General features: G+C 39.2%; 1 protein-coding gene across 1 annotated transcript in view; it reads left to right on the forward strand.

The window, feature by feature from the left end:
- itfg1 (integrin alpha FG-GAP repeat containing 1) overlaps positions 1 to 25,921 on the forward strand; it is a 164,093-nt gene that overhangs the window by 128,547 nt on the left and 9,625 nt on the right. The window contains exons 15-17 of the mRNA XM_014983727.2: positions 15,391 to 15,515; positions 22,820 to 22,902; positions 24,485 to 24,602. Coding sequence (XP_014839213.2) covers positions 15,391 to 15,515; positions 22,820 to 22,902; positions 24,485 to 24,602 — 326 coding nt within the window. The remainder of the gene's footprint in view (positions 1 to 15,390; positions 15,516 to 22,819; positions 22,903 to 24,484; positions 24,603 to 25,921) is intronic.

The following is a 25,921-nucleotide window of genomic DNA, read 5'->3' on the forward strand; positions in this document are numbered from 1 at the left end:
TTTTTTTCCTCTCCCTGTCTCTTCTGCTTCAACAATTGCCATTTTTCTTAATTCAGTTCAATTTCTTCATTCAGATCTGGTTACTATGGAGACCATCGAAGTACAGTGAACTCGTTGTCAAGTTGATGAAAACCAGTTTTAAATAATTTGAGGTAAAATGGATACTCTCATGTTGTTTCTACCAAACTGACCCCCATCGTCTGTCGCAGGAGAAGTTTACACTTTCCTGACCAGGAATCTTGTTTCTAATCTTGTATGGCCCAAGATTAGATTTTAGCCTCTGTCGCGTTTTAAGACGGCAGGATGGTCACCCGGTGTGGTCCTCTGCTGCTGTGGCCCATCTGCCTCACGGTTTTAACGCTCTGTGCGTTCAGAGATTATATTTCACATACCGACCTTCACATTAATTAGACTTTTTCATCCAGCAGCTGCTGTTTACTGAATTTCTTCATATTTTTCTGACCATTCTCGGTAAAAGTAGATCAGCAGATTCTGGAAAAACTCAACTCGGCTGGTACCAACATACCCTACTACGATCAAAGTCATTTAAATCGTCTTTTGGACTCATTATGATGTGTGCTTTCAACTTCATCAGGTTGTCTTAGATAAGTTCATTGAGTCGCTGCCATGTGACAGGCTGGTTACAAAGCAATTGAATAGCAATAAAGTGGAGTTTATGTAAACAAGAGCATAATATCCCTATCACATTTACCTGTATCTGCCTTTCGTTTTAATAAAATGATGTGAAGCTCTAAATGAATAATGTTCCAGCAATAACTTCCTATTCGTATCACGCTGTCGACAATTACAAAATTAGATGTTGTAGTACAGCATATTAGTGGTGGGAGATTAATCCTATTTTTTGATCTACACCTCATTAAACATGACAAACATAGAGGAGCATATTACATGGTTCCACCACGAGACTGAAGTAAAATAGCTGAACTTAGCCGCCACCGCTAACTGGAAAGCTCATTACAACCTTTAACGGAAAGTTTGTAATAACCCACATACACGACTACAACACTAATATATGAGGTGATTATTAACATAATTTTATATTGTAAAATAACTGCTGCAGTTCATGAAAAGTCATTGACATGGAATTATGTCAGTGTGACCGTGTTTTTTCCGCTGAGTCATAACTGGCTAGCTAGCGAGTTAGCTAATCACACAGTTCTAAATATAAATAGACTTTATAAAAAGATAGCAGAGAAACAACAAATCACTAAGAATAATGTTGTTTTAGTTACAGTGAAATGAGAGAACTCATTAGCTGGTGATTTAGGTTAGCTGTTTGTTAGTTCTCTCTGCATGAATAAAGATTAAGAAACCCGAGGAGATTCCATCCTCTGAGCGTCTACAGCCTTAATTTACCTGATAGTCAGCTGGTCATTTTGGGCACTCAGACTGTGTATAACACTGAGCTTTAATCCACAGAAAAGTATGTGGGGTGGGGGAAATGAATCAAAATGAAACAGTCGCATTTCATCATAAGTAACATACCCTTTCCTGAATTGAATACCCAACAAGGAGCCATAGGAAGCATTAAACACAGTTGAAAAATGTGACACAACTTGATCTGTCACAACCAGTTTTTGTTTTTCGGCCGAAACCTACAGATGCATGTCATAAGTGTGACACCGGAGCAGCTCAGAAAAGCTTTTATTCTCCAGTGAGGCAGATGCTGCAAACAGAACGCTGTTTTTGTAGGTTGCAAACTTTGCGTTTTGGTCTCATTCTGTCAAAACCGTTTGAAATAAAACAAGGCATAAGACAAAAACAATATTTGCTTAGCGTTTTCCACAAACGAACTTCAGCCTCCCAGTGAATATATTCTACATTTGTGTGGATCTTTTTGGTGTGAGGATATTATTTCACACGGGATTTTCCCATCCAACTGAGGCCCGAGTCATTACCGGGTGTAAAACTCTATAACAATGCATAATTGATGAGAAGCAAGCAATGCATAGATAAGGACACGCCATGCTGATAATTAGAAAAGAAGCACAAATGTGGGAAAAGGAGGTGTTTGAAATTCATATGTGAAGATTGTTTTTCTCCTGCAGTGCAGTTGATATTTCACACATGATGCAATGAAACACACTTGTGTGGCTGGGTGAGACTATTACCTGCCTTTGGCTGTGTGTCTTTTAAAGTTATTTTTATCAAAATTTCCTTTAAAAATGCCACAGCTGCTTTTTTTTCTTATTATTTTTGTGGTTGTTGATTTATTTATTTCAAAAGGGATATATCCTAGAGTTAGCCATAAAGGCTAGTTTTCATCTGCCGTCCCTCTTGATACAATCAATATAGATACAATAGTGCAGTACAGACAACTTAAATGGCTTCTTCCAATAAAGAGAATAATACTGATAAATAAAAAACATTTTTTATCTTCAAGTTACAAATGTAAAAGTAATAAAAAGCCATATATCATAAAATTTCATCACAATGGAAACAATACATTAAAAAAATAATAATAAAAATAAGAATCACGTGATCAGTACCTGTATGTTTGATGATGTAGGAGCCAAACGTTTAAGTTAGAAGAAAATGAATTACAAAACGTTTTGGCAGATTTGCTGGCATTAAAAAGATGCTGCGAACACAGAAATTCAACTTCAGTTCATGCAGACTGATACGATTTCTTTTCTCACAGAGAGCGGTCTGGTGTGATGGCGGCGATCTGCTGTTCCTGCGTGTCGTTCCGGTCGCAGGTGTTTACATGCCTCACTGCCGTGGTGTTTAAGAGGCGGTGCGAAGCGGGACAGTGCAGCCATAAAGCCCAATGGGTCCTTTAGCTGAATCACACCACACGCACACACAGACACACACACACATTTTTATCTCGCAGTCAGTTTTCAGATCTTGGCATCATTGCGCTGGCACTGAAGGGGCCTCTTCTGGCGAGGCGCTCTGTGTGTGTTCATATGCACTTCTGTCCCTCTCGGCTCCTCCCTATATCTCGGCAATTTGCTCCCTTTATCGCCATCAGGGGAGCAAATGGTTTCTATAGCGACAGGCAATAGGAATTTCTGATTTTTTTTTTTTTTTTTTTTGTAGTTTCAAAGCCCTTGGGAGTGAAAGCGAGCTCGTCAGTAACTGTGTGTGTTTCTGCACCACAAGTCAGCCAAGCTTATGACTACATTGTCATCATGGATCAATTTAGGGGATTACGATGGGATTTTACTCTATTATTATCCTATATTACATATTTTTTTATCCTTTAATATGTAAATATATAAATTCCCTTTTATTTGCAGTCTCTCACATCTCCTGTTGTCTCACATGACCACACACAACCTAGCTTCAGACTGCTAGGCGTGACATTGTTTCGCTGCCTCCCAGCCAGAGGTGGGAAAGCCTCTAGACGGAATATGAAGACATGTGTCAGAAGAACTCGGCAGATGGACACACACTTTCACACGCATTAACATGTTGTGACTTCCTCAGAGGCATTCGTCTTCTCACTCTCTTTTGATTTTCAGTTTCCTTTTTTTTCTGTTTTGCAGTCTGATTCCTACGAGGAATAAAAGTTTGCTAGTTTAATTATTCACTTTGCATCCTGCTACTACGTGATTTAACTGTTCTGTTCTGTTCTTTATGGGTAAATAAGAAGGAAACATGGTGAAATATTTTCAATTTTGAATTCCAATGACTAAATGTTGCAGCTAAACAGTTTTAAGAAAATGTGGGAAATTGACCGAGTCTGTGATGTTCATAGGAAAATAATGTAGGGACTCCATATACGATATTCAGTTGTGAGGATAAAACAAGATCAGTAAAGTTTGATCATGCACACGTGAAATCATTTCATGAACAAACAATGTTTTAAATCAGTTTTAGCTTAGAGTTAAAGTGCTTATTGACTGTAATACAGAGCTGAAAAAATCACTTTTACTAGCAGAGTTTGAGCCACTGAGGTAACATTATCGGGATTGGCTTTAGTATTGACATAAAGATGGTAACTGGAGTCTCTTCGATGTGTGCGCTACAGAATGGAGACTTCATCTTGACTGAAGTTTTATAAAACAATCTTTGTCTCACAAGCCACAAACCGCAGCTCTGACAGATGTCATCTTCTGTGAAAGGCTGCATTTGTTGTTCTTCTTCTTGCTGTGTTTTTTTTTTTGGTTGGTTTTTTTTCCCATGGAGGTTTCTGGATGATTCCCCCAAACAAGGGTTTTATAACAATCTGTTCATGTTAGCTGAATCTTCTGTCAATTGATTTCATAAATGTCTATCTAAATGTGCTCTATTATAACTTCAGGGGGGTGACAGAACAAGCTAAAATATATTTACCTCTGGTGGTTATATTGCAACATTTGTACCATTTAGACTTGATGACAGAGGTTATGAATACAGATTTGTATAATTTTCTAATATTCTTGCAATCCTCTCACCGAGAGCGACAAGAAGAGTCATCTCCAAAACACAAACCGAGCTATGTTTGGTGGGAGTGGAAACTTTGCACACAGCAGTTAGCAAGTCTCTAGCTATTAGCTTGACTCCATTTTTGCAAAATACAATAGAATAAATATGCCTTAATGCTCCCCAAGGGAAAATTGCTTAATTTTTGACAAGTTATTCCATATAATGTGTTAAATAGTAATAAATACAAATATAACCGTATAAAATGTTTTGAAATATGTATAAATCTACATGTGATAAGTAATTTAAATATGGCTAAATGTAAAATGATCCATACAATAAAATAATAAGCCTGCACATGGAAACGTGTTGATCTACAAGTAAATGTATAAACGAATCCAGAGAAAACCTGGATTTAGAGACATTCAGAGGAAAGAAGAAACCTTAAGCTAAAAATAGAACAATACTCAGTGTAGGTGATATTTTTGCTTTATTAATTAGCTAAATAATTTACAATATTTTTGCAGGTTAAATTAAGTACAGATTGGGCCAATCAGGCATTCTGAGCCACTCACTATTTTTGGTTTAAAAACAAGTAAAAGGAATTTTAAAAACAAAAAAAGTGTGAAAGTGCTGCTGGTCCTTTGATAGAGGTAATATTTTCTGAAATCAACAGAAAGTAAATGAATCACAGATTATCCTTTCTTATGCACCAAAGCATATTTACTCAACCTTTATCTGATTTTCTTTTTTCATGATTCAGTTGATTAAACGTTCTGGAAAATGTAGTTGCTAAATGTTCAGTGTTCACCGTAAAACGATACATGTCAGTTCCATAGGAAGACCATATTCATTTCAGTTATTCAACATCCGAGACCTGACTTGGACTTTCAATAACATTTTAATAGCAAAGCTCAGGCAAAGTTTCACTAATAAAGACGCAGCTTTGTGCCACAATGTAAAACTGATGATAAACTATCTGCATGCAAACTGTAATTTTGAACAAGAGGGCATCATCTGTCCACTTACTGCTAATATTAAATCTTTCATTGCAAACTTATCAGCACAGCTGCAAAAGCATTGTGATAAAATTTTAACTCGTAAATGTAGGAAGAGTTTCATAAACATGGACCTCAGCTGCCATCTGTTGCGACTCGCCTGACCTTTAACAACACAGAGCCGAAGCCGCAGGTGTAACAAGCTCTTTGTTTGTTATTAATGATCATCATTTGGAATTGAGGACACTGAATCTGTTTGAAATAATAATAGGGTTTGAAGGTCAGAACTGCACGTTAATATGATTAAAATGTTTGACTTATTCAGAGCAATGTAACCGATCGAAGGAAACCTAACTGATGACATTTTCTCAGCTGTATATTGTTACGCCGCATTATTGTTTTTTTTATTATTTTTTTTTTAATTTAACCTTTTATTTAACCAGGTGAGTTATTCAGAACAAATTCTTATTTACATTAATGCCACAATATATAATAATCTAATAAAATCAGGGTCCAATAAAACATCACTAAAAGCACATAAAGTCACAATCGACACCAAATGTAATAAAATCCTTGAATTTTGAATCGTTTTGAAAGACGTAGGTTATTACCGAGTCTGAAAAGGTAAATGACCAAAAGTTCAGCAAAGTTTCAATTTAAACGTGTACAGGAACTACAACATGATCATTATTAGAAATGTAATGATTACACTGTGATTGTTTACCACATAATGCGCCATATTATCACATAATCATTTCTTTAAAAAAAAACAACTTCTGCATTTTGGAATAATCGCTACAAAATCTAATCACTTTATTAAATATGTGGCAGAAAATACTGCAAAATGTGTTCAAGGTTTTTATTAAATTTTTCGTTTAATGTGTTTTTAATGATGTTTGGGTTACATTTTATTTGACAGGGTATGCATAAGACTGACATGACATTGTCATAAACTGGAAATAACACCAGTTATGAACATGAAGGAGCCTTTATGAATGTTTATGACTGTTGTCATGAAGTATCACTCGGTATATAATGACACTTTCAATACAAAGTTGACACTTTTAATGCACATTTAATACAACTTTGCATTAAAAGTGTCATTATTTGCCGAATGGCACTTCTTCACAGCAGTCAAACATTTATGACAGTTTCATGTCAGTCTTATTCACACCTCTGCAAGCATCACTGATGTTTTATTACATTTTGAAGCCGGAGTTTATGACGTTATCACTTACTGCGGCGTTACATGTCTATCCACCTAGCTACATTTTAGCTTTTGTCAGTTATATGTTAAAGCTTTAATAGTCGTGTAGTGAAAGATGTATTCTAATCAGTGTGTTTCATCCATCCAACAACTTAGTAAGTGGCAGATTGCGTTCGGTAACAGGTTTATAAGAGAGGAGCCGTATTTAACTGCTTCTTGTTTGGTTTTACAATCCAACAGTAGATCATGCAGCCCACATAAGTGTCTGCATGTGTGTGCGTGTGTGAGTGTGAAGTTCTTCCACAAAAGCAACTGCTGTTGCAGTTTGGAGTTTTTCATTGTCTTCAGAGAGATGAACTGGAGGCTGTCAATCATGTGTGCACGGTGGGAGTCTCTGCCAAGGCCTCCGCTGGCTCAGCTTTAGCGATGTAGGACACACAAACCCCAATCTTCCTGGCAGACAAACAAATACACACAAAACACAGACACTCTCATACTCTGCGCTCCGAATAATACCCTCTGCCAGCCTCCCTATGTTGTGAAATGGCTTTCCTCCAACCACGGCTATGTTTGTTATCCAGTCTACTCAAACACACACTCGCATGGCACTAAGCAGACGCTGAGCCAGGCTCCCTGCCTGCAACGTAACCCTGCTTGATCCTGCCTTTAAGCACACACAGACACACACTCATCCACTCCACCCTGCTGAGTGGCCGGCTGCAAGCTATCCACCTCTTGCCATCTAACCGGGGTAAGCAGTCTGTCAAAAACATCAAACCAAGCTTTACTTGAAGGTCCAATCCACCTCACAAATCCTCGTCGGCAATTTTGAGTCTAATTGGATCTTTCTGAATCGTCTTTTTCCGTCTAATTTCAGTGTTTTGTACCGTTTTTTTTTTTTTTGATGATTTCTCCACAAATGCTGGGTTGTCTTTGTTCCACTTTCACGTATACAGAACTTTCGGGGTTTTGTCAGCAGTATTTACATGTCAGATTCTTTCAACAGTCTTTTGGTGCTGACAGATAATTTGTTTCGCTCGAAGGGTCTGAGAGGAACTCCAGATAAAGCTCCGATCTCAGTGGTTTTACACTTGATTAAGCTTTTCTCCTGGGTTAATTTAAAAGTCCAGTGTGTAGCATGTAGTGACATCTTCATCGCAAATTGCATACATCTTACTCCCAAACTGTGGTGACCTCGGTTAATGAAGTATTGTGGCCGACTCAAGTGCACATTGGGGCACATTCTCGTTCAGAGACATTCAGATCCATGTTCAAATCAATGACATGCTACTCAACTTTATTTATATAGTTCTTCACATGACAAGCAAGTAGGTCATAAATATATTAAACAGTTAAGATTCAAATATAAGTTGGGAAAAGAAATTGCTTGTAGAAGACAAATAAAATTAGAAACATTTTATATGTGTAAAAGACACAAATTTGGTACAATTACTCATCAAGAAATTCAAGTTATTGAGGATAAGATGTTGAATGTTAGCATAGAGGTGATAAGGAGAAAATAAAGACTGATGATTTTCCAGGGAGCCAGAGAGTAATGTCGAGCAGTATGAAGATATAAACTTTATTAAAGTTATATAAATCTTATGTTCCTTAAATAAAAGAACACTGATATTGATATTTTCAGTCAAATACACTGCTCAAAAAAATAAAGGGAACACTCAAATAACACATCCTAGATCTGAATGAATGAAATATTCTCATTGAATACTTTGTTCTGTACAAAGTTGAATGTGCTGACAACAAAATCACACAAAAATCATCAATGGAAATCAAATGTATTAACCAATGGAGGCCTGGATTTGGAGCCACACACAAAATTAAAGTGAAATGTTCCCTTTATTTTTTTGAGCAGTATATAACACCAGATTTCTTAATCTAGCATTCTGAGCTAAATCAGCGCCATCCAAAGTAAGAACATGAAATCAAAAAATAACATCTGACATTTTTATGGCCAGTTATACTTGCGTTAATTTTGGTGAGGTTAAGATGCACAACTAGACATCCAGCACTTAATGTCTTCAAGACAAGTGTGTAAATGTTAGCAGCAGATTAACTTTCTGGGGCTGTATGAGAAATAAAGCTGTGTCATCAGCATATTGTTGAAACAGTAGATCATATTTTCAGATATTTCCTACAGATATCCTACAGTTTTCTGAATATTAGTCCAGAACATGGTGTATACTGTATCAAATATAGTGAACGTTTTGTTTCAATATTTTCCACTGATAAATTGTGAGGATTGTTGTTAAAAGGGGTTATAATAACTCAGAAAAGAGCGTGGTCTTCAATTTTCATATTTATTGGAAAGGACTCGCTCAGCTAGCCTGCTCCGACAAAATTGATAAAAAATGTACTTTTGCTCTTAAAATCTGAAAATAGAAATAAAATTTGACTAAATTCCCTTAATTGTCGAAGCTTCTTGTTGCTCTAGACACATTTGTCTTTGTGTCTAGAGCAACACAAAGCTGTAAATGTGGCTCTTGGAATTAAGAAAAGCTGCTGACCCTGAGACTTCACAACTTTCACAATCTTCACTGATGTTGAAAAAGTTTGGAGTTCATGCTTACAGACTGGTTTCAGCAGATTTTTGCTACGCTACTGAAAGGCTGAGGATCACACACTTATCAACTACACCAGCTGAAGGATCATAGAGTGGAGGGTTGGTCAAACAAAGTTAAGCCAACTAAACACATCAAACTCATGTAAAGTGTCAGAAGGACGACAGCTGAGAGAGTGAAACTTAGGAGTTAGAGGCAGTAATATGCAAATTTAAACACCGTCTCTTTTTCTTTCCTCCTTAAAATGAACAAGAAGCTGTTTAAAATCTTTATCCATCTTTGACAGACTGCTGGTGTTAGATACATATTATCATTAGTATGTTACTCATTACAATTTTGGAACTTTACTTTGTGTGCTTCCAGTTAACTTTAAATCTCATGCTTGGCTGAAAACGGATGTTTTTGGGGGGATGAATTCATTTCTTTAATCATCATGACTGCTAAGCTTAATAGGATAAGAAACCAGATTTTATCTCTCTTTTGTTGCTCATCAAGCATTCTCCCAATGCTCTTTAAGGATTAGGAAATTGCCTGATGCCATTTAATAAAAAGTAAAAATCAGTTTCTGTACTGTTGCCCACACAGATGAATGTCAGGCACCCTGGGTTTCAGCTTTATTGGTTGTTGGAAGCCGGGTCTTTGTGCAGGCCTCAACATGTCAGTGTTTATGAAACCATACCCAGTTCTCTGTGGAAATGGCCAATATTTCTGTCACTTTCCTGTTTCTGTCATGGGGATATGCATTTCAGGCAATTATGCTACCCTTTAGCAGCAACACAGCGAAGCACTGAAAAGCTGCGAAGGCAGACACTGTCCAAACAAGCAGAAATTTTGAGCCATAAAAAGAAATGTCCAATGAAAAGCTTTTTGGGGGAAAGTTCAAAAAGTCACTGATTACTACTGAGCTGTCATGCTGCCTTTAGCCAAACAGAAATAAAGCTCTTACACCATACCAGTCCATCTCAATCAATGAAGGTATCACTGGACATTCATTTACTTCAGTAATTCAATTCAAAAAGTAAACTTGTTTATTAAATGGATATTTTATTTGGTTATTTGTGTTTATCTTAATGCTTTATGTGTTCCAGCCAATGAAAAGCTAAAATTTGGTTTCTTGGTTGAATGACAGTAAAAGGTGCAGTTGGAAAAGATGCACATTCAAAATCAATAACAGCACTTTTTAAATAAATAGAGTAAGAAATCATTTCAGAGGTGAGGGGGAATTTTACAATGTGTGGACTTCAGCAGGAGTCAGAAGCCATTTTCACAAAACATTTCCATCATAAACCCACAAAGACAAAGCCACCTTTAAGCTGTTGGTGGTCCTTCATAAATCACAAGTGAAGTTGTTGATATCCCACACTGCTATATTTATCAAAAAACAAGTCAGCAGTGCAGGACAGCACTCTTTTTCCCCACACCGTTCCTTTCAAAACACTAGCGAAATAAAAAAAACTCAAAGTGGCAATCTTGTTGTTGATGGAGCAAATGCTTCGGATTTACTGATATTTCTCAAAATCTTCTTCTTTTGGCAGAAATTATTCTGGGCTTTTGGCTTGTAAATCCTGTGGCTGTGTTCACACAGACTGCATCACTCCCTCGACCCACAGAGCTAACCCAGCACTCTGCAGGGCAGCCAGTGATGGGCTCTGACTACCTTGCTTGGCAAGTAAGACACGTAACAGAAAAAGGTTGACTTCTACCCCTGTGCTGCGTCTGTCTTTTCATAAAAAAAAAAAAAAACGAGTAGCCAAAAGGCACTTTAATCCCACCTCGAAGTGTTTTTGTGAAAGTGGCTAAAGCTTCAAGAGAAACCACACAGTCTTATCCAAGGCATGGGCTGCAGTCATTGTGTTAAGCTGCTCCTAAATCAGTGACGGCGTCAGAAACATCTCACCATGGCAAAAGAGAGAAAGGAATAGACTGTTACTGAGTGCTCCAAACTCCTCTTTCATATGAAAGTAAACTTTTCATTTTATTCAGAAATCAAGTCATCCAGAAAGTGTGAAAGAAGACAGTAGACCAGTGGTCTCAAAGTGCAGTCCTAGAGGGCCAGAGTCCCTGTAGCTTTTAGATGTGTCCCTTGTCCTACACACTTGAATTAAGTCTTTATCAAGTCAAGAGGACTCCAAAGCACTTCACTACAATCTCCCTTTCACACACACATCACAGCCACAGCTGCCTAGGGCTGCCATGCACAGGTGCCACCTGACCATTTGACCACTACAAGCAGGCAAGATGAGTGAAGTGTCACAACGAAAGAGATTATTTGAGTGGGGAATGAACTGGCAACTCACCAATTGCAGGGCAAACTACCATCACCATCATCCAGTCCAACTCTTCAGAGCTCTGCTAACAAGCTAACATTGGAGCCCTGTGTGCTGATGCAGAGAGACATCTAGGAGATTCAGGACATCGTGCCTTGAGGACTGGAGTTTGAGACCACTGCTGTAGAGGCGCAGAATCCAATTGCTTGAAGTCCAGGGGTCAGTGATGACTTGGGAATCATGTCATCGGCTTGTGTTGGTCCACTTTGTTTTATAAAAAACAAAGTCAATATAGCTGTTTACAATATAGCTGTTTACTTTCCAAGTAAACAGCTATATTGACTTTGGTTTTTATAAAAAACTTAATGCTTCCATCTGCTGATGATCTTTACAGCGATGCTGACGTTATTCCTCTGCTCAGTACCTGTCCACTTTGACAAAGGTACCAAAAGCTGGTTCAGTGACCATGGTGTCACTGTCCTTGATTAGCCTGTAAACTGGTCTGACCTGATTTTTAGAAAGTCTTTATGATGTTGTCAAGAGGAAGATGAGACACCAGATCCAACAACTGAGACGTGGTCAAGGACTGCCAGATCAACCTGGGTTGGGAGGCACTGAGTGACTTAGTCAGGAAAGAACGTACAGCATGTTCAGAGCAAGTAGTCCTCCATGTAGTTGTTCACAGTTTTGGTTTCATGTCTCCCCCTTCTCTCTCTCTCTCTCCACCCTCTTTCCTGTCTGTTTGCTGTTCAGTAATGGCTACAAGTGGCTAAAAATCAAAATTTCTATTACATCTCAGCAGTAGCAAAGGCTGATCTCCATCCCATGCCTCACTGACGTAGCAATTCATGCAAAAGGAGCCTTGACCAAGTACTGGGTATAGATACTCTACAGCAGTGGTTCCCAAACTTTTTCTCATGGGCCCCCCCCAGTGATTTCCAAACTATTTCTGGGCCCCCCCTATGGCTTACAAATAGGTGTCTGGTTGAACGATGAGTGTAAGCAAAGACGGGGTTAGAGAGTGGATTCTTAGAGACTCCCTGTTATACTCAGCCCTGGCTCCAGACGAACAAAAGGAGGGGGAGGGGGAATCCACTTTTTTGGGGGCAAAATAAATCATAGCTGAACATAGACAACAACACCAGTAGCCTACAAGCTAATTGTTAACAAGCTTAAGGTGTTGTATTGATATTAGCTAGCTAGTCATCTTTTAGCTAACTTTACCTGCATCCAACAGCTTTACTCAACTCAGTCTGTTAGTCTGGAGGAAAAACTGAAAAGTTCTTTGCGTTTTGCTGGTTTGCTGCCATGATTCTAACACACCTACATAGCTCTGTTCAGCAGCAGCAGGTCTCCTTCACTGCCGCACTGGGTTCCCAGTGCCAGCGTTGTAGTGCTCATGTTGCATCTAAAGGCGGCTCGGAGAAACAGGTTACAACATGTTAACAACGGATTAAACAGTTTTAAATGCTGATAAAAGTGACAGAGGACACAGATATGGGAAGTACAGAAGCCCCTACTGTATCAAATTGACAGAGGAATAACTGAGAGTTGGCCATTCTAAGGTAAAAACCCAGCGCATACAGCGTTCATGGCTTTTTTTTTTCATCGCAATGGCACGGCATCCCCCTAGGGGGCGCGCCCCACAGTTTGGGAACCTCTGCTTGACAGGATCTTTCAGTAGATGCAGTTCTTTTAAATTAAAGTCCTGAGAAACCAAATTTTGGGTTGTCATAAGCTGTGAAGCGTAGCCTCTTAACTGTCACTCTGAAAAATGTCAGTCCAAGAGGACACTGGTGTCCTCAACAGCTCATTAAGAAATAAACACTTGAAAAATATCATATTGCACTATAATATATGGCCTGGACTTCATTTTTTGAGCTAAATTACTCATATAAGTACATTTTTTGATGTTGTTGATTTTATATATATATATTTGTGTGTGTGTGCGTGTGTGTGGAAGTATGCCTACTTTCCACCTAACCAGTGGAAAGTAGGCATACATTTGTATGCCTCCACTTAAGTAAAGCACCAGGGGCAAAAACTAAGACCTTCAAAGACCGAGGTGGACTCACATGGTCCGAATTCAGATGACCCAAAATGAAAGAAACCTCTCTTTTCCTTATTCATCTAAACCGAGGCTAAGCATAGATTAGAAACCTATCTGTTGTGCTCCCCGTGGTCTGCAATACGCAGTCTATCCACATTAGTTCTGATCACTGGCTGCCTCCAGGCTTTCTCCTCTTCCACCCTTCCCTCTCTCCTTCCCTCTCTTTGTTTACCACATAGAGGTTGATTTATGTCGGCTGCACTTGGCAGAGTTGGGTGGCGTGGGCGAGATACAGCAGCTGAAGTGGAGCGAGAGAGGAGACGACGAGGAGGGATGAAAAGAGGGAAAAGCAAAAGGCCAAATCGGAGTGATGTAGCGGGGGGAACGTGGAGAGATGAGGACAGGCTGAAAGAAGGAAACTAAATACAGAAGGCTTGGCGAGAACAGAGACAACGGGAGGTTGGGGGCGGGACGGAAAGAGGTGTTGTGCCGGCCTCAGGTGTCTCCTGCTGATTTGTATATTTTATGATGCCTTCTCTACGTCAGAATCCAGGGTCTCTCGTTTGGTTCTCATCAGTCTCATTATGTAAAATCACGTAAAACTTAAATAGAGGATGATTATTTGGAGCAAAACTTTCTCTTTTTTTTCATATTGTTCAGTTAGGTAGGATGTTTGTTGCACTGTAAGACAGTCGCCCTTAAGATCAAAACATGATTATGAAACAGCAGATCGGGATCTCTGGTTTTTTGTTTTTTGTTTCCAGGTATTTATATCTCGCTTTGTTGCACAACGTCGTGTTTTGTAGCTGAAAGCATTTTAGGTGCATGAGGGAGATGCAACTAAAATGCATCTCCCTCAAATATCTGGTTGAAACCAGATATTTACATACATCGAATAAAAAGATGCAAACATCGCCTGAAGTTAAATCAGACCAAACTTTTCTTATTTTAGCTTAGTTAGAATTACCAAAATTATTTTTTAGAAATTATTTTGCATCTTTTCTCAAATTCAAAGGCTATACATACATTTTGCTCAGCATCAGGGACAATGTCTTTTAAAATGTATGACTCGGGTCGGAGCTGTTGGGATGACGATTGATCTGAAGGAGGGAAGACGTAACATCAAGAACGGAAAGTTGCACAGAGAGCAGTGTGAATGATGCTGCTGAATGAGATCCATTTCCACATTGATCAGCTCCGCTCAGCTCCGTGGGGAACAATTTGATTGATACACTGCCTTGTAGATGTATTTAAACCCCTTGACCTTTTTCTTGTTTTCTCACATTGTAGCTACAAGTTGCTATTCCCTCTTTTGGGATTTGATTTGATAGACCAACACAGAGTAGCACATCATCAGGAAGTGGCAGGAAAGAGAGGCGTCGTTTTCAGTTATTTTGGGGTCGTTTTTTTACTATTTTTGGATATTTCCCTGCCAGCTTTCCACATCTAAAAACCGACATGTTTGTTTGTTATATGAAAATAGTTTGGATGGAGAGCACCTGTGAGCAGGTGCCAATGTGATTTTGGTCTAAACTTTGACTTTGCCATTCTAACAAAGATCTGGTTTGATCTAATCTAAACCAAGTACAGCTTTAGTTTATTTTACAAAAATTCAGAAACAGGCTAGAGAGCAGAGCAAGTTAATAATTCATGGTGGCCATGGAAACACAAATAACAAATTCCATCCGTTAAAGAGCTGCTCAGCTATTTCACTAAACGAGAAAAAAATGTTTTCTCTCCGTGGTTTCGGCAGGTTAAAATCAGACAATTGCAGAGTCTGCATGACTCACCGTCTTTCAATAGACGCCTGCAGCACCTGTGAGGAGAATTCATCCCAGCCGCCGCTTCACGGCTTTCTGAAAGAAACCGCATAAAAATCTACATCTCTTGCTTCTCTGTCTGTGTTTCCCTGCAGCTGGTCAGCTGAGCCAGTCGGCTCATTTCTCCCTGCAGCTGCCCTACACTGTGCTGGGCCTTGGACGCAGCGCCAACTTTCTGGACCACCTCTTCGTCGGCATTCCCAGGAAGCCTGGAGAAACGGTGAGGATGCATGTTTAAAGACACAATGGAGGCTGGGAGTGGGGGAGAAAAATACAGGCTGCGTAGTTGAATAGATTGTCTGTGGTGGAGCAAAAGAAAATAAAAAAATGTAAAGATCAAAAAATTAAAGAAAGCTCAAAAAACATCAGATTTAAACCCCCAGGTGCAAGTTTCCCTGGAACACGAAAGCTGAAGTTAAAACTCCAAATTGAGTTATTTCTGAACAGCCTGTGTCCCTTCTGAGCGCTGCGTGCCATGCGTGTCTCTGCCACTTTATGTCTCTGCATTGAGAGGGGAGAAACAGCCGCGGGACGGCGATATCCAGAGCCAAAAAGCTGTCCAAGAAAATATCAACTCATAGAATAATTCATGAAAACGTTTAGCATTTCAAAGTCACAGGCAGAGAGCAGAAGTTTTGTTTCTGAACTCAGCTTTTTTATGTCAAGGAGCTGGATGTTAGATTTTCTTCATAAAATAATAATAAATAAAAAAAATAAAAAACATCTTTTCGTTTATTTATTTGCTTTCCAAATGAACGCAGAGCAGGAACAGCTGAATCTATCAGAGTAATCTGAATTTTTCACCGTCATTTAAAGCTTGGTTCACATTTTCTTTTGCAACTGTTTATGCAAAGATGTGATGCCTTGTATCAGCTGTCAAGGAATGTGATCAAACAAGATGTCTGCTAATGAGAGCAGCTCATTAGATAATGTGGGAAAGGTGCCATGCCCACATCTTTTAAACGCCAAGTGTGTGTGTGTGTGTGTGTGTGCGTGTGTGTGCGTGTGTGTGTGTGTGTGTGTGTGTGTGTGTGTGTGTGTGTGTGTGTGTGTGTGTGTGTGTGTGTGTGTGTGTGTGTGTGGCGTGTGTGTATAACAGCTGAACCCAGTTTAAATTGCAGCAACAATCAGTATGGAGTTTTTTCCAGTCTTCCATTTCTGAAATCAATTTATGGGTTATTTTCCTAAACACTCACATTTTCACATTACTTTCCTTTGCTTCTTCTCCTTAATGAGCACCGGTGAAGTATTTTCACTCGTCATAAGCAATGTTTCTCCATATCTTTAGAAGAGGCATGTTTTCTGCCTACACCTCATTATAGGTGTTAAAAGGTTTACTTTCAAGAGTTTAGTTTGTATTTAAAAAGAAAAAAAAGGTTGCAAAATTGAAATGTATTTGGACACATTGTGGGAGATGGATAATACAGGACTTTGTGGAATGTTCTCCAGATCTAGATATGAAATTCTCACAGTATTTTACAAAAGCAAAATCAAAATGATCTCATTTCATGCACTTAAAACAGAAAACCAATAATTATTCCAAAAGTCCAGTCCCACAAACCTTTGGGTTTTGCGTTAGGGTTGGTAAAGTTTCAGTGAATATGGTACATCCCTGTGCCATTTGGGAATTATCCTGACTATCAGCTAATAATGTTTGATACAGCTGGCATCCTTAGCGAACTTAGGGTTCATTCACACCAGCCCTGTTTAGTCCACTTTATCTGAACTCTAGTCCGGTTTGTTTGGGGAGGTGGAAATGCCCAATCAAACTTTGATGTGGACCAAAAGAGCAAACTCTTTTCCATCTTAAAACCCGGGTCTGGACTCGTTTGGAGTGAACTCTGGTGCGCTTTGAATGCATATGTGAACGCCAAAAACAGAAAGCAGACTATAGCAAAGGGCATTCTGGGTAAATACAACCAAAATAAACATTTTGGTGGGAGAAGTGGTTTTTGGAGTTTTCCTAAAGAGAAAAGTGGAATCATACAGCCGCTAAAATCTCACCACCCTTCACTGTTGTTCACATTTTGTGACGAAGGTACGTGCGCTCGTGTCTTCTCCTGAAGTTTTCATGTTGTTTTCTGAAGTAGATCTAAGTTCAGCACCACCACAGGTGAGGAGTGGAACAGGTTTTTAAAGGGTTTGGTTCATTTGACCCAATACAGTGTGAAAGCAAACTGCACCAGCTGAAAAAGTAACAAATGTTGCAAGTTTGGTCCCTAATCAAAACGAGTCTACTGAACCACCAGGTGTGAAAAGACTCTAAGTAAGAGTCTTAGTTGGCACACCTTTCGTTTCTACACCTTTACTCTAGTTTTTACAACTAGAAATATTTCCAGACTCATAAATTTGTCCTTATGGATACATTTAGAATTTTTAAAACTTTTTTTTTTTTTTTTGCTGTTTTTGAGACTAATTCTTTACATTTTTTTTATAACCAACTCATCAGTGCATTTCTGTTCAGAAGTGCCAACAATTCAATGTTGTCACATCCTTTAAAACAAATCTTTGTTTAACTTCTTTGGAAGCCCACGATGCGTGAAAGACTATTGAAGCCGCCCATCTGTGCATCCTGTCGGACGAAGTGCTAATGTAAAACTAATACGCTAAACAACAGGAAGCTAGTGTTGATGAAATTTATTCATCTCCCACATTTTTCTACTTCACTCCCATAAATGTCATCGCTCTTCAGCTCGGCTCTCTCCCCATCACCGCATCCATCTCCAGCTCTGTTTCCTCTCCCGGTACACTTGTCGCTCTGAATATTCGGAACAACAGAGCCCTTTTTCTCCCCTCCCGTGTGGCACCAAGGTCTTCGTCAAGCAGCTCATTTAAATTGCAGATGACTCAGTCCGACAAACTCTGAAGCCGTAGTGCGCCCAAAAACTCTCAGCTTAACCAGGCTGCTTTATTGTCCCTCTTTTCAGTCCTTTTTTTTTTTTATCCCTATACATTTTTATATCATCTCGTCTTCCTAGTTTCCCTCCTCCTTACACATTCCTTCTACAAAATGTCTTAATGAATGCCTAAAGATGCAGTCTATTATGCAAAGTGGGCTTTTTTTTCCCCAGCCAGAGGGTCTGGAGAGTGGAGGGACTGCATTAAATCTACAAAGTCTTTAATGAGGAAAAGCCGGGCCCCACTGTAAAGAGGACGGTGTTTATAAATCCTTTCCACTGTGCCTTCTTGACGCCTTTGTTAGGTTTAATCTTTCTGTTTATCTACGTTCTTGATCTGTCTTTGACTTACGCAGTAGAAATATCTCTATATTTAACAGTAATAAACAGTAAAATTGTGACGGGAAAAATTCGGAATATACTATAAAACAATTCAAAACCATTAATGTGATGTAAAATTAATCTGAAAATAGTAACTTGTATATTTTACATTTCTACGTTCAATTTATGGATTGTTTTCATGTTTGTTTTAGGACAAACAGTGTTGTTTTCCTTAAGTTAAAGCATTTTCATCTTTGAACCGTAACTCAACGATGTCAAAGAAAAAAATGTTTTACCCGTTTTACTCAGCTGTCGGCGTTTTACTGTTGAATTAACTTTTCTTGCACTGAACATTTGATCCAATCTTTGCTTTCCGACCCTGACTTTTGTAATCTCTCACCTATAGAAACGTTGCAATGTGACGATTATCCTGCACCTGATTGCCTACAATGGCTACCATTGGTTTTAGTTGCCAGGTTGTCAAAATAATGCACTAAATCTTAAATATACGAATGATAAATAAAGAACAAAGGACGACGACATAATAAGGTCCAAGGGCATCACATTTCACTGGTCACTGAAAGGTTTTCATAAAAGTATGAAACGAGTGTTATGCTAGTTTGACGTTGACATCCTTAACATGTAGATGTGCTGCAGAATTCTGTTTCTGTTCGGTTTGTAGAAATAAAGGAAGGCAACCCACACACCACCTCTGTGACAGATCATCAGAGAAACAGGTGTTAAAAATAAACACCTGCTTAATTTAAACTACAGCTGCTGTGTTCAGATGATCACTTAATAATATGAGGGTAAACTTCAAGCATGAGAACATTACGTGAAGGACTGAATGTTCTGTTCTTGGTGTGGGTAATGTCTGTGTGTTTTTAGGTGGTGAATAACATCGAAGTGTCTGAGGATACACTTGATAGTAAGGTCCGCTCCGTCAGCCAGTGGAGCTGTTGTCAGTCAGTTTCTACGGCTCAGAGTGAGAAAAAATAATAATGCGAGTGGTTTTGAGTTATTCTTCTATTGTCTTTCTGTATTATTTATCCGGTTGCTGTGGCGCACTGTGCTAAATTAATAATACCTACACCTCCAGGTTTCATTTAGTTAAATGAATTGTGCTGCAGCAGCAACATGGCCATGGATGGCAAGTAAAGGAATAATCTTTTTGCCCTCCAGCCTGTCTGCTGTGTCACTGAGGAGGACGGTCTGTGAAACGTGCTTGAATGTCTACCATTTTCCGTCCGATCTCTGCTATCTGTTACTACCTCTTCCTCTGTGAGTGTCTCTCCTCCTGCTTACTTATCTTCCACCCAGGGGATTCCCTCTGCTGCTCCAAGTGGTTTACTTCACTAATCAGTCCACTACTTGTCACTCTCACCCGCCATGTCTGAATCCGCCTCTGTCGGCTCTCTCTGGTAGCGGCGCTACTTTCCCTGGCTTTGAACCAGGCAGTTTCTCTCTCTCTCCCTCTTTCTCTCTGAAGATTTGGGAAGGTTTTCCTTCTCCAAACAGCCAGATCAGATCTGCTCCCAGACAGCAGCAGTGGAGGCTGACTCGCCTCCATCGTCGCCCAACCCTCCTCCACCCCCCCACTGGCTGCCACGAATGGTCGGCGCTTTCCGAGGGCTAAGCGACAATGGCTGGCGGCAGGAGTGTGCTTTTTCTTGTTTAAAAAAGCAACGCCTTCGCTGCACGCTTATTTAAAATAGCTGTTAGACATGGTTCCCGCTCTGGTGTTGAGGAATGGTGAATCACAATTAAAAAGCAGAGGCACTTCCACATTCTGCCAGACTGGAAATGTTACAGATCTCTCCAGCTCTGAGCGCGGTTGTGATCTTGGGATCTCTGATGTGATTGCCCCTGTTGCCTCTGGTAACGCTGAGCTCATAAACTGTAGCTCTGGCAACTCTTGATCCTAAACTGTCTTCATTCTGTGTTTTTTTTTAATTATTATAAATGTTGAAAAAATTCAAAAATTTGAATCCTACATGGACTGTAAGATGTCTGGAAAATAATTGTATTATTATTTTTATTATAATAAATTAGGGCCTGGTTTTGAGCGTTTTAATTTTGATGAAATAATCACATAGATTTTAATGAATTTAATATTTTAAAGCATTTTTTCTTTTTTACTTACTAATGTTCTGGCTGCAGCCCATGAATGATCAGCTGAACCATTTGAATGGGTTTAATATCACTTTGACCAATCTGATGGTTTTATCACCTGTATAACAAATACAAAACTACAAGTGTCTTCATTGTTGAGCTCATATGTGTGTTCAATAATTTACCAGAAAAAAGGCTTTGAATTTAAAATATTGCTTATTTTATAAACATAGTTTATCAATATAGTTGTCTATATTTGACTGTAAATAATTATAGACTCTGCAATAAAAAATGTTTTAAAAATTGCAAGTTCCAACACAGGTAAAACGCGAATATTTGTTGTTGCATAATAGAAAAAGCAATATTATATTTTGCAAGCAAAAAATGTATATTTAGATCATGATCTCTATCTTTGATTTGCTACATCAAACTTAAGCTTTTTTTTCCAACTCTGTGATCAGTTTGGTTTCTAAGTTACTGATGGCGCGTAAAGATAAGTACAGACTCCATCAAAAGATCAAATATGATTTTTTTAATTATCATTTTTTAATTTCTTTTTTATTTGCTCCTACTTCCTTTTAGATCAGGGTTGTAAATTGAGTCTATGACTTTTTTTAATGCTTTTGTTTTTGTGGTTTATCATCCAAGATTCTTACCTAAGAATATGTAGATAATGGAGAATAATAAGGTCCACAATCATATTTAGCCAAACACTACAGACCTGATTTACATTGGTCCACAAGTAAAGAAATAGTATAAAATGCAGAGGTTGTAATATAAATCTGTAATGAATCATCTCAGATTATGAGTCTGTTTGTAAAACCAGGCGCTGCCCGGCTGTGTCAGACGTTATGAAGTTTTCTGGCCCAATCAGTCAAGCGTCGCCCACACAGAGCTGCCTCTACCATCAGTTCACTGGAACACAATGATATTTGTCCTTTTGTCCTTTTCCTGATGCTGGGTTTGTTTGTGTGTTTACCTGGTAAATGACAGGTAACAATAGACGCCAAGCTAAACTCTATAATTTAAGACATATTTCTGATAAGAAATGTAGTCGTTTCTCCAGGTTTTTAATTTTCTGTATAATTACACCTTAATCCTCGCTCCTGCCTTAATGTGTTTCTAGTAATTACAATCTGCTGTCTCTCACCTCGTGTTTTTTTTCTCAGCTTACACTTCTGTTGACGCTGCTGCAGGGTCTTGAGAAAGTATTCACATCTCAGGTCCCTCCCCAGATTTTGTCACATTACTAACACAAAATACAACGTGCTTTATTGAGATTTTATCTGATAGAGCAGAAAAAATCTGAAAAATGTCAAATTGCCTTAAGAAGCAAGTAGTAGGAACTGATTAAAAGTTTTAATCGAGTTAATTTTAGGTTCTGTAATCAACAGAAGTTGATCGCATCAAATAAACAAATTAAGCAACATTTTCAATTCCAAAACTCCTTTTACTGCTAGATTATTGAATAGACAGACATATGAGCTCCACATATGTGTATTTAATCTTTTATTTAGGTTATTCAACCATCCGATGCTGTTATAACCATTCAGCTTTCAATTGTTACAAAAACTCCTGATCATTCATGAAACTTCTTTAGAAATGTGGCTCCAGTTTGCGCTGCAGCAACATGGTTAGCATTGAGATGCTATTTTAGGCTTGAATAGCTTCACTGACTCCTTGAAGCACAATCTGAACACAACAGTAGTTTTTTCCTGAATCCCATCAGATTGTTTCTTCAGGACCAGCTTGTCGTTAGTTGCCTTGTTTGCAGATGTAGCTTCTGCATCAGCGTTACTGGCGTACCAGAAATGCTCTGGACTTTCGTATGTATAAAAAAATAAAAGCAACAAAAATACAATTAATTTTGTCACACTATGTAATGCATTAATCAAAGTTAACAATGTTAAAGTAACAGCCCTAGTTGTAACGTAGTAAAATGTGAAAGGTTCAAGGTGTTTTTCCCGAGATGTTGGATACACTGCCTTAGTCACTTTCGGTAAAATATGATTGTTTTCAGATTATGAAAAGTCTTAAATAAATCCGGCTTTGTTCAACTGATAGACTGTCATAAAAGCTTTAGGTTAGCACAGAAATGTCCACGTCTTTTAGGTTCCCTCAGCATAAATTAAAATTCAAATATTGTAACCACGTGCCATCTTTAAGTTTATTGGTTTTCTTTCTCTCTTTTTAGGAAACGAGGAAACACGAGTGGACGGCCATCATTCCCAACTCTCAGCTCATAGTCATTCCCTTCCCACACAATACTCCCCGCAGGTCAGTAACACTCACCGTAGACATAAAACATTTCAGTTGAAACGTAAAAAGCACACACACACACACACACACACACACACACACACACACACACACACACGTCTCTCTTGTAAACTGCTGCCACAGACACAGTTAAACACTCATGCCATTCACGGTTTTATTCGAGCTCTTTCAGCTTGCTGCAGACGGTGTCGGCGTTGTCTCTCAGAGGAATACAATGCCCGGTGAGCAAACACCACGGCATCGCAGCGTTTGTGCGGGTGTTATTACGGTGCTGTTCACATGTTGTTATGAAAGCCCAGGAGGAGCTCCAGATGGCAGTTCGTCTCTGACAAACACACACACTCACATGTCTCCCTCCTCCTCCATACGTTACACCCAGGTGTAAAACCACTTAGCTGTCGAAGGTTTCAAAATGATGACAGTTTTAGAGGGATTACTGTAGTTCTTTGATTGTTTCCTTTGTGAAAAATGGGAAGGAAGAACAGCAACAATAGTCCTTCTGTGATGGCTCACAGCTGGAGCTCAATGCAGCAAGAAGAGCTTTTATTCTTTGGACACAAATTAACTCAGCCACTCTTTGGTAAAAGGTTTGTGTTCTGCCTGCGTTGTCGAAATACCAACACTTTCTCTTGGTTATAGATATAAACTGGACCAAGTCACACTTGTGCAATATTAGCAGTGTGAACTTATTCCTTTAAGATCTTGGAATGTTTGTTTTCCCATTGCATACTAGGTTACAGTATGGCATAGCTGTACTTTTCTGTTGACACCAGAAATAATAAAGGAGGAAATTTCAAGCCATCTCTAAGCTCTGTTACTTGGGAACATTAAGGTTTTTCCTCATGCTGCTACAGCGGAGGAAAAAAAGGCCGACAGAACCAAAACTTGATGTGAGGGTGCGCATTTTTGGATGCCTGGACAACGTCTAACTGGTGGTGGATACGCTCTTCTGAATATGTCGGACTACGCTAAAACAGCGTACCGAAACGCTCAGTGGAGATGAGGCAGTAGAGTCTGACCTTTTCATCCATCATCAGGGTCTCACCTCACCAACGCTCCCCTAGACAAATGTTCCCATAAACACACTCCAAAACCTCATGGACAGCTGCAAAGGTTTTACCAACGTCATGTTAAAGCCTTGGCATTAAGGATGAGATGTCATTCAAGTTCATGTGTGTGTCAATATTTTACACAATTTAGTCTAGATTATCTTCTTACTACCTAAACCAAGGTTATAAGTACTTAAAGCAATTGCATTGCAATGAAGCTAAAACACAATTCATGTCAACTAAAACAAGCTGTGGTTCCAGTTACCTGAAGAGGCTTATAGATATTACACTTTTATCCACCTTCACACTGTATAAAACTGATGTTTGTACCTCCATATGTAAATCATGTGCTCTGCTGAACACTGAAACATTTTCACAGTTTGGAGGTGGTAATCTTAGTTTGCTACAGTTTTTAATCCAACAGCAAAACATTTAAACCATAGAAAATGGTTCGATGTGTAAGTACACCAAAGTTTTTAGAGGCTACAACCGTAGTGGTGTGTGACGTCTTCCTGTTCTTCTCTTTTTAGATGGAGCGCTAAGTTGTACCTCACTCCTAGCAACAGCGTCCTGCTGACGGCCATCGCTCTGATCGGCGTGTGCGTCTTCATCCTTGTGATTATCGGCATCCTCCACTGGAAAGAGAAGGTGTGGACACAGAAAACACTCACTTGGTGCTCTGCTGTAGTAAATGTTGCTGCTTCCTGCTACTTCCATTCTTTTATTGGTGAATGAGCGAGAGAGACTGGGTGAGCAGACTGGTCACAACCGGCAGCAGATGGATCTCATTTCCTGTCCTGTAGTCCTTTGGCCTCCCTGCCGAGCCACACACACACACACACACACACACACACACACACACACACACACACAGTCCTTCTCCTCTACCGTCTTTCTATCCCCGCGGGCCGCAACCTGGAAGGGCGTTCAGCTGTAATTGCCTTCTTCTGTCCTTCCAGCACGGTAGATCTGCTGCTCATTACTGCCTAAATGCTCCCTCCAGGGAGTCGGTGCATGTTTTCTCATGTGTTTTGTGCTTCATTCTGGCCGGGTTGTTCTCAGAAACACACACACGGCCGCACAGTTCAGTCGCCGAGGACACAAGGATCCGAACGGTTAACAAGTTATTCCAGCATATCTACTTTTTCTTTATTGTTTCCCTTTTTCTTCTTCAAACCCTGTGATTGGCGCGTGCCGATCGGAGAAGAGCAGGAACTCTCTGGCATCCTGTCTGAACCATCTGCTACTGGAGCATGTGGGCTGCATGTGTGCGCCTGGATGTGTGTGAACATCTACCATATGAGCATGATTACACACACACACACACACACACACACACGCACGCACACACACACACACACACACACACACACACACACAGGAGCTCTTTAATTGTCCTCCATTGAAGGGTAATACCGGTATGAATACTTACCAGAAAAGACCTGGCCTTTTAGCTTCATTACACAATAACACACACACACAGTGTACAAATGATATGAGAAGTACATTTAAAAAGAAGAGAAAAGAAAAAATAATACATATGTTATCAATCCGAAAATTACCAACTATGTAAAAAATCAATAAACTCACAAAAATGATGATGTATAGAACAAGTTAAATGCCTCTTTAACCTATAAGCTTATATAAACATTGATTTTGGCTTTAATATCACTTGACCTCAGCTGTTTGCAAAAGTTCTTCAGAAAATCTTCAGTACCACCAACTTACTGACACTTTAAAGAAAGTTGACTCTCCCAGTTTATTTTATGTCGAAACCAAGAACTTCTCTTATGCTGTTGATACTGTGATTGTTCAAAGATACAAATTTAAATATGAATTTTGTTGCTACTCAGATCTTCACCTTTCCGTTGGAGCATTTACAGGACGGTCGCCCGTGTTCGCAGTTTGGGAAAATGGACGGTTTCTGAACTTTACACAGCATGACAGTTCAGTGTATAAAACCCTAA

This window comes from Poecilia mexicana, unplaced genomic scaffold (genome assembly GCF_051168715.1).
Source record: "Poecilia mexicana isolate PSO_F unplaced genomic scaffold, ASM5116871v1 scaffold_3, whole genome shotgun sequence".
In the NCBI taxonomy this organism is placed as follows: domain Eukaryota; kingdom Metazoa; phylum Chordata; class Actinopteri; order Cyprinodontiformes; family Poeciliidae; genus Poecilia; species Poecilia mexicana.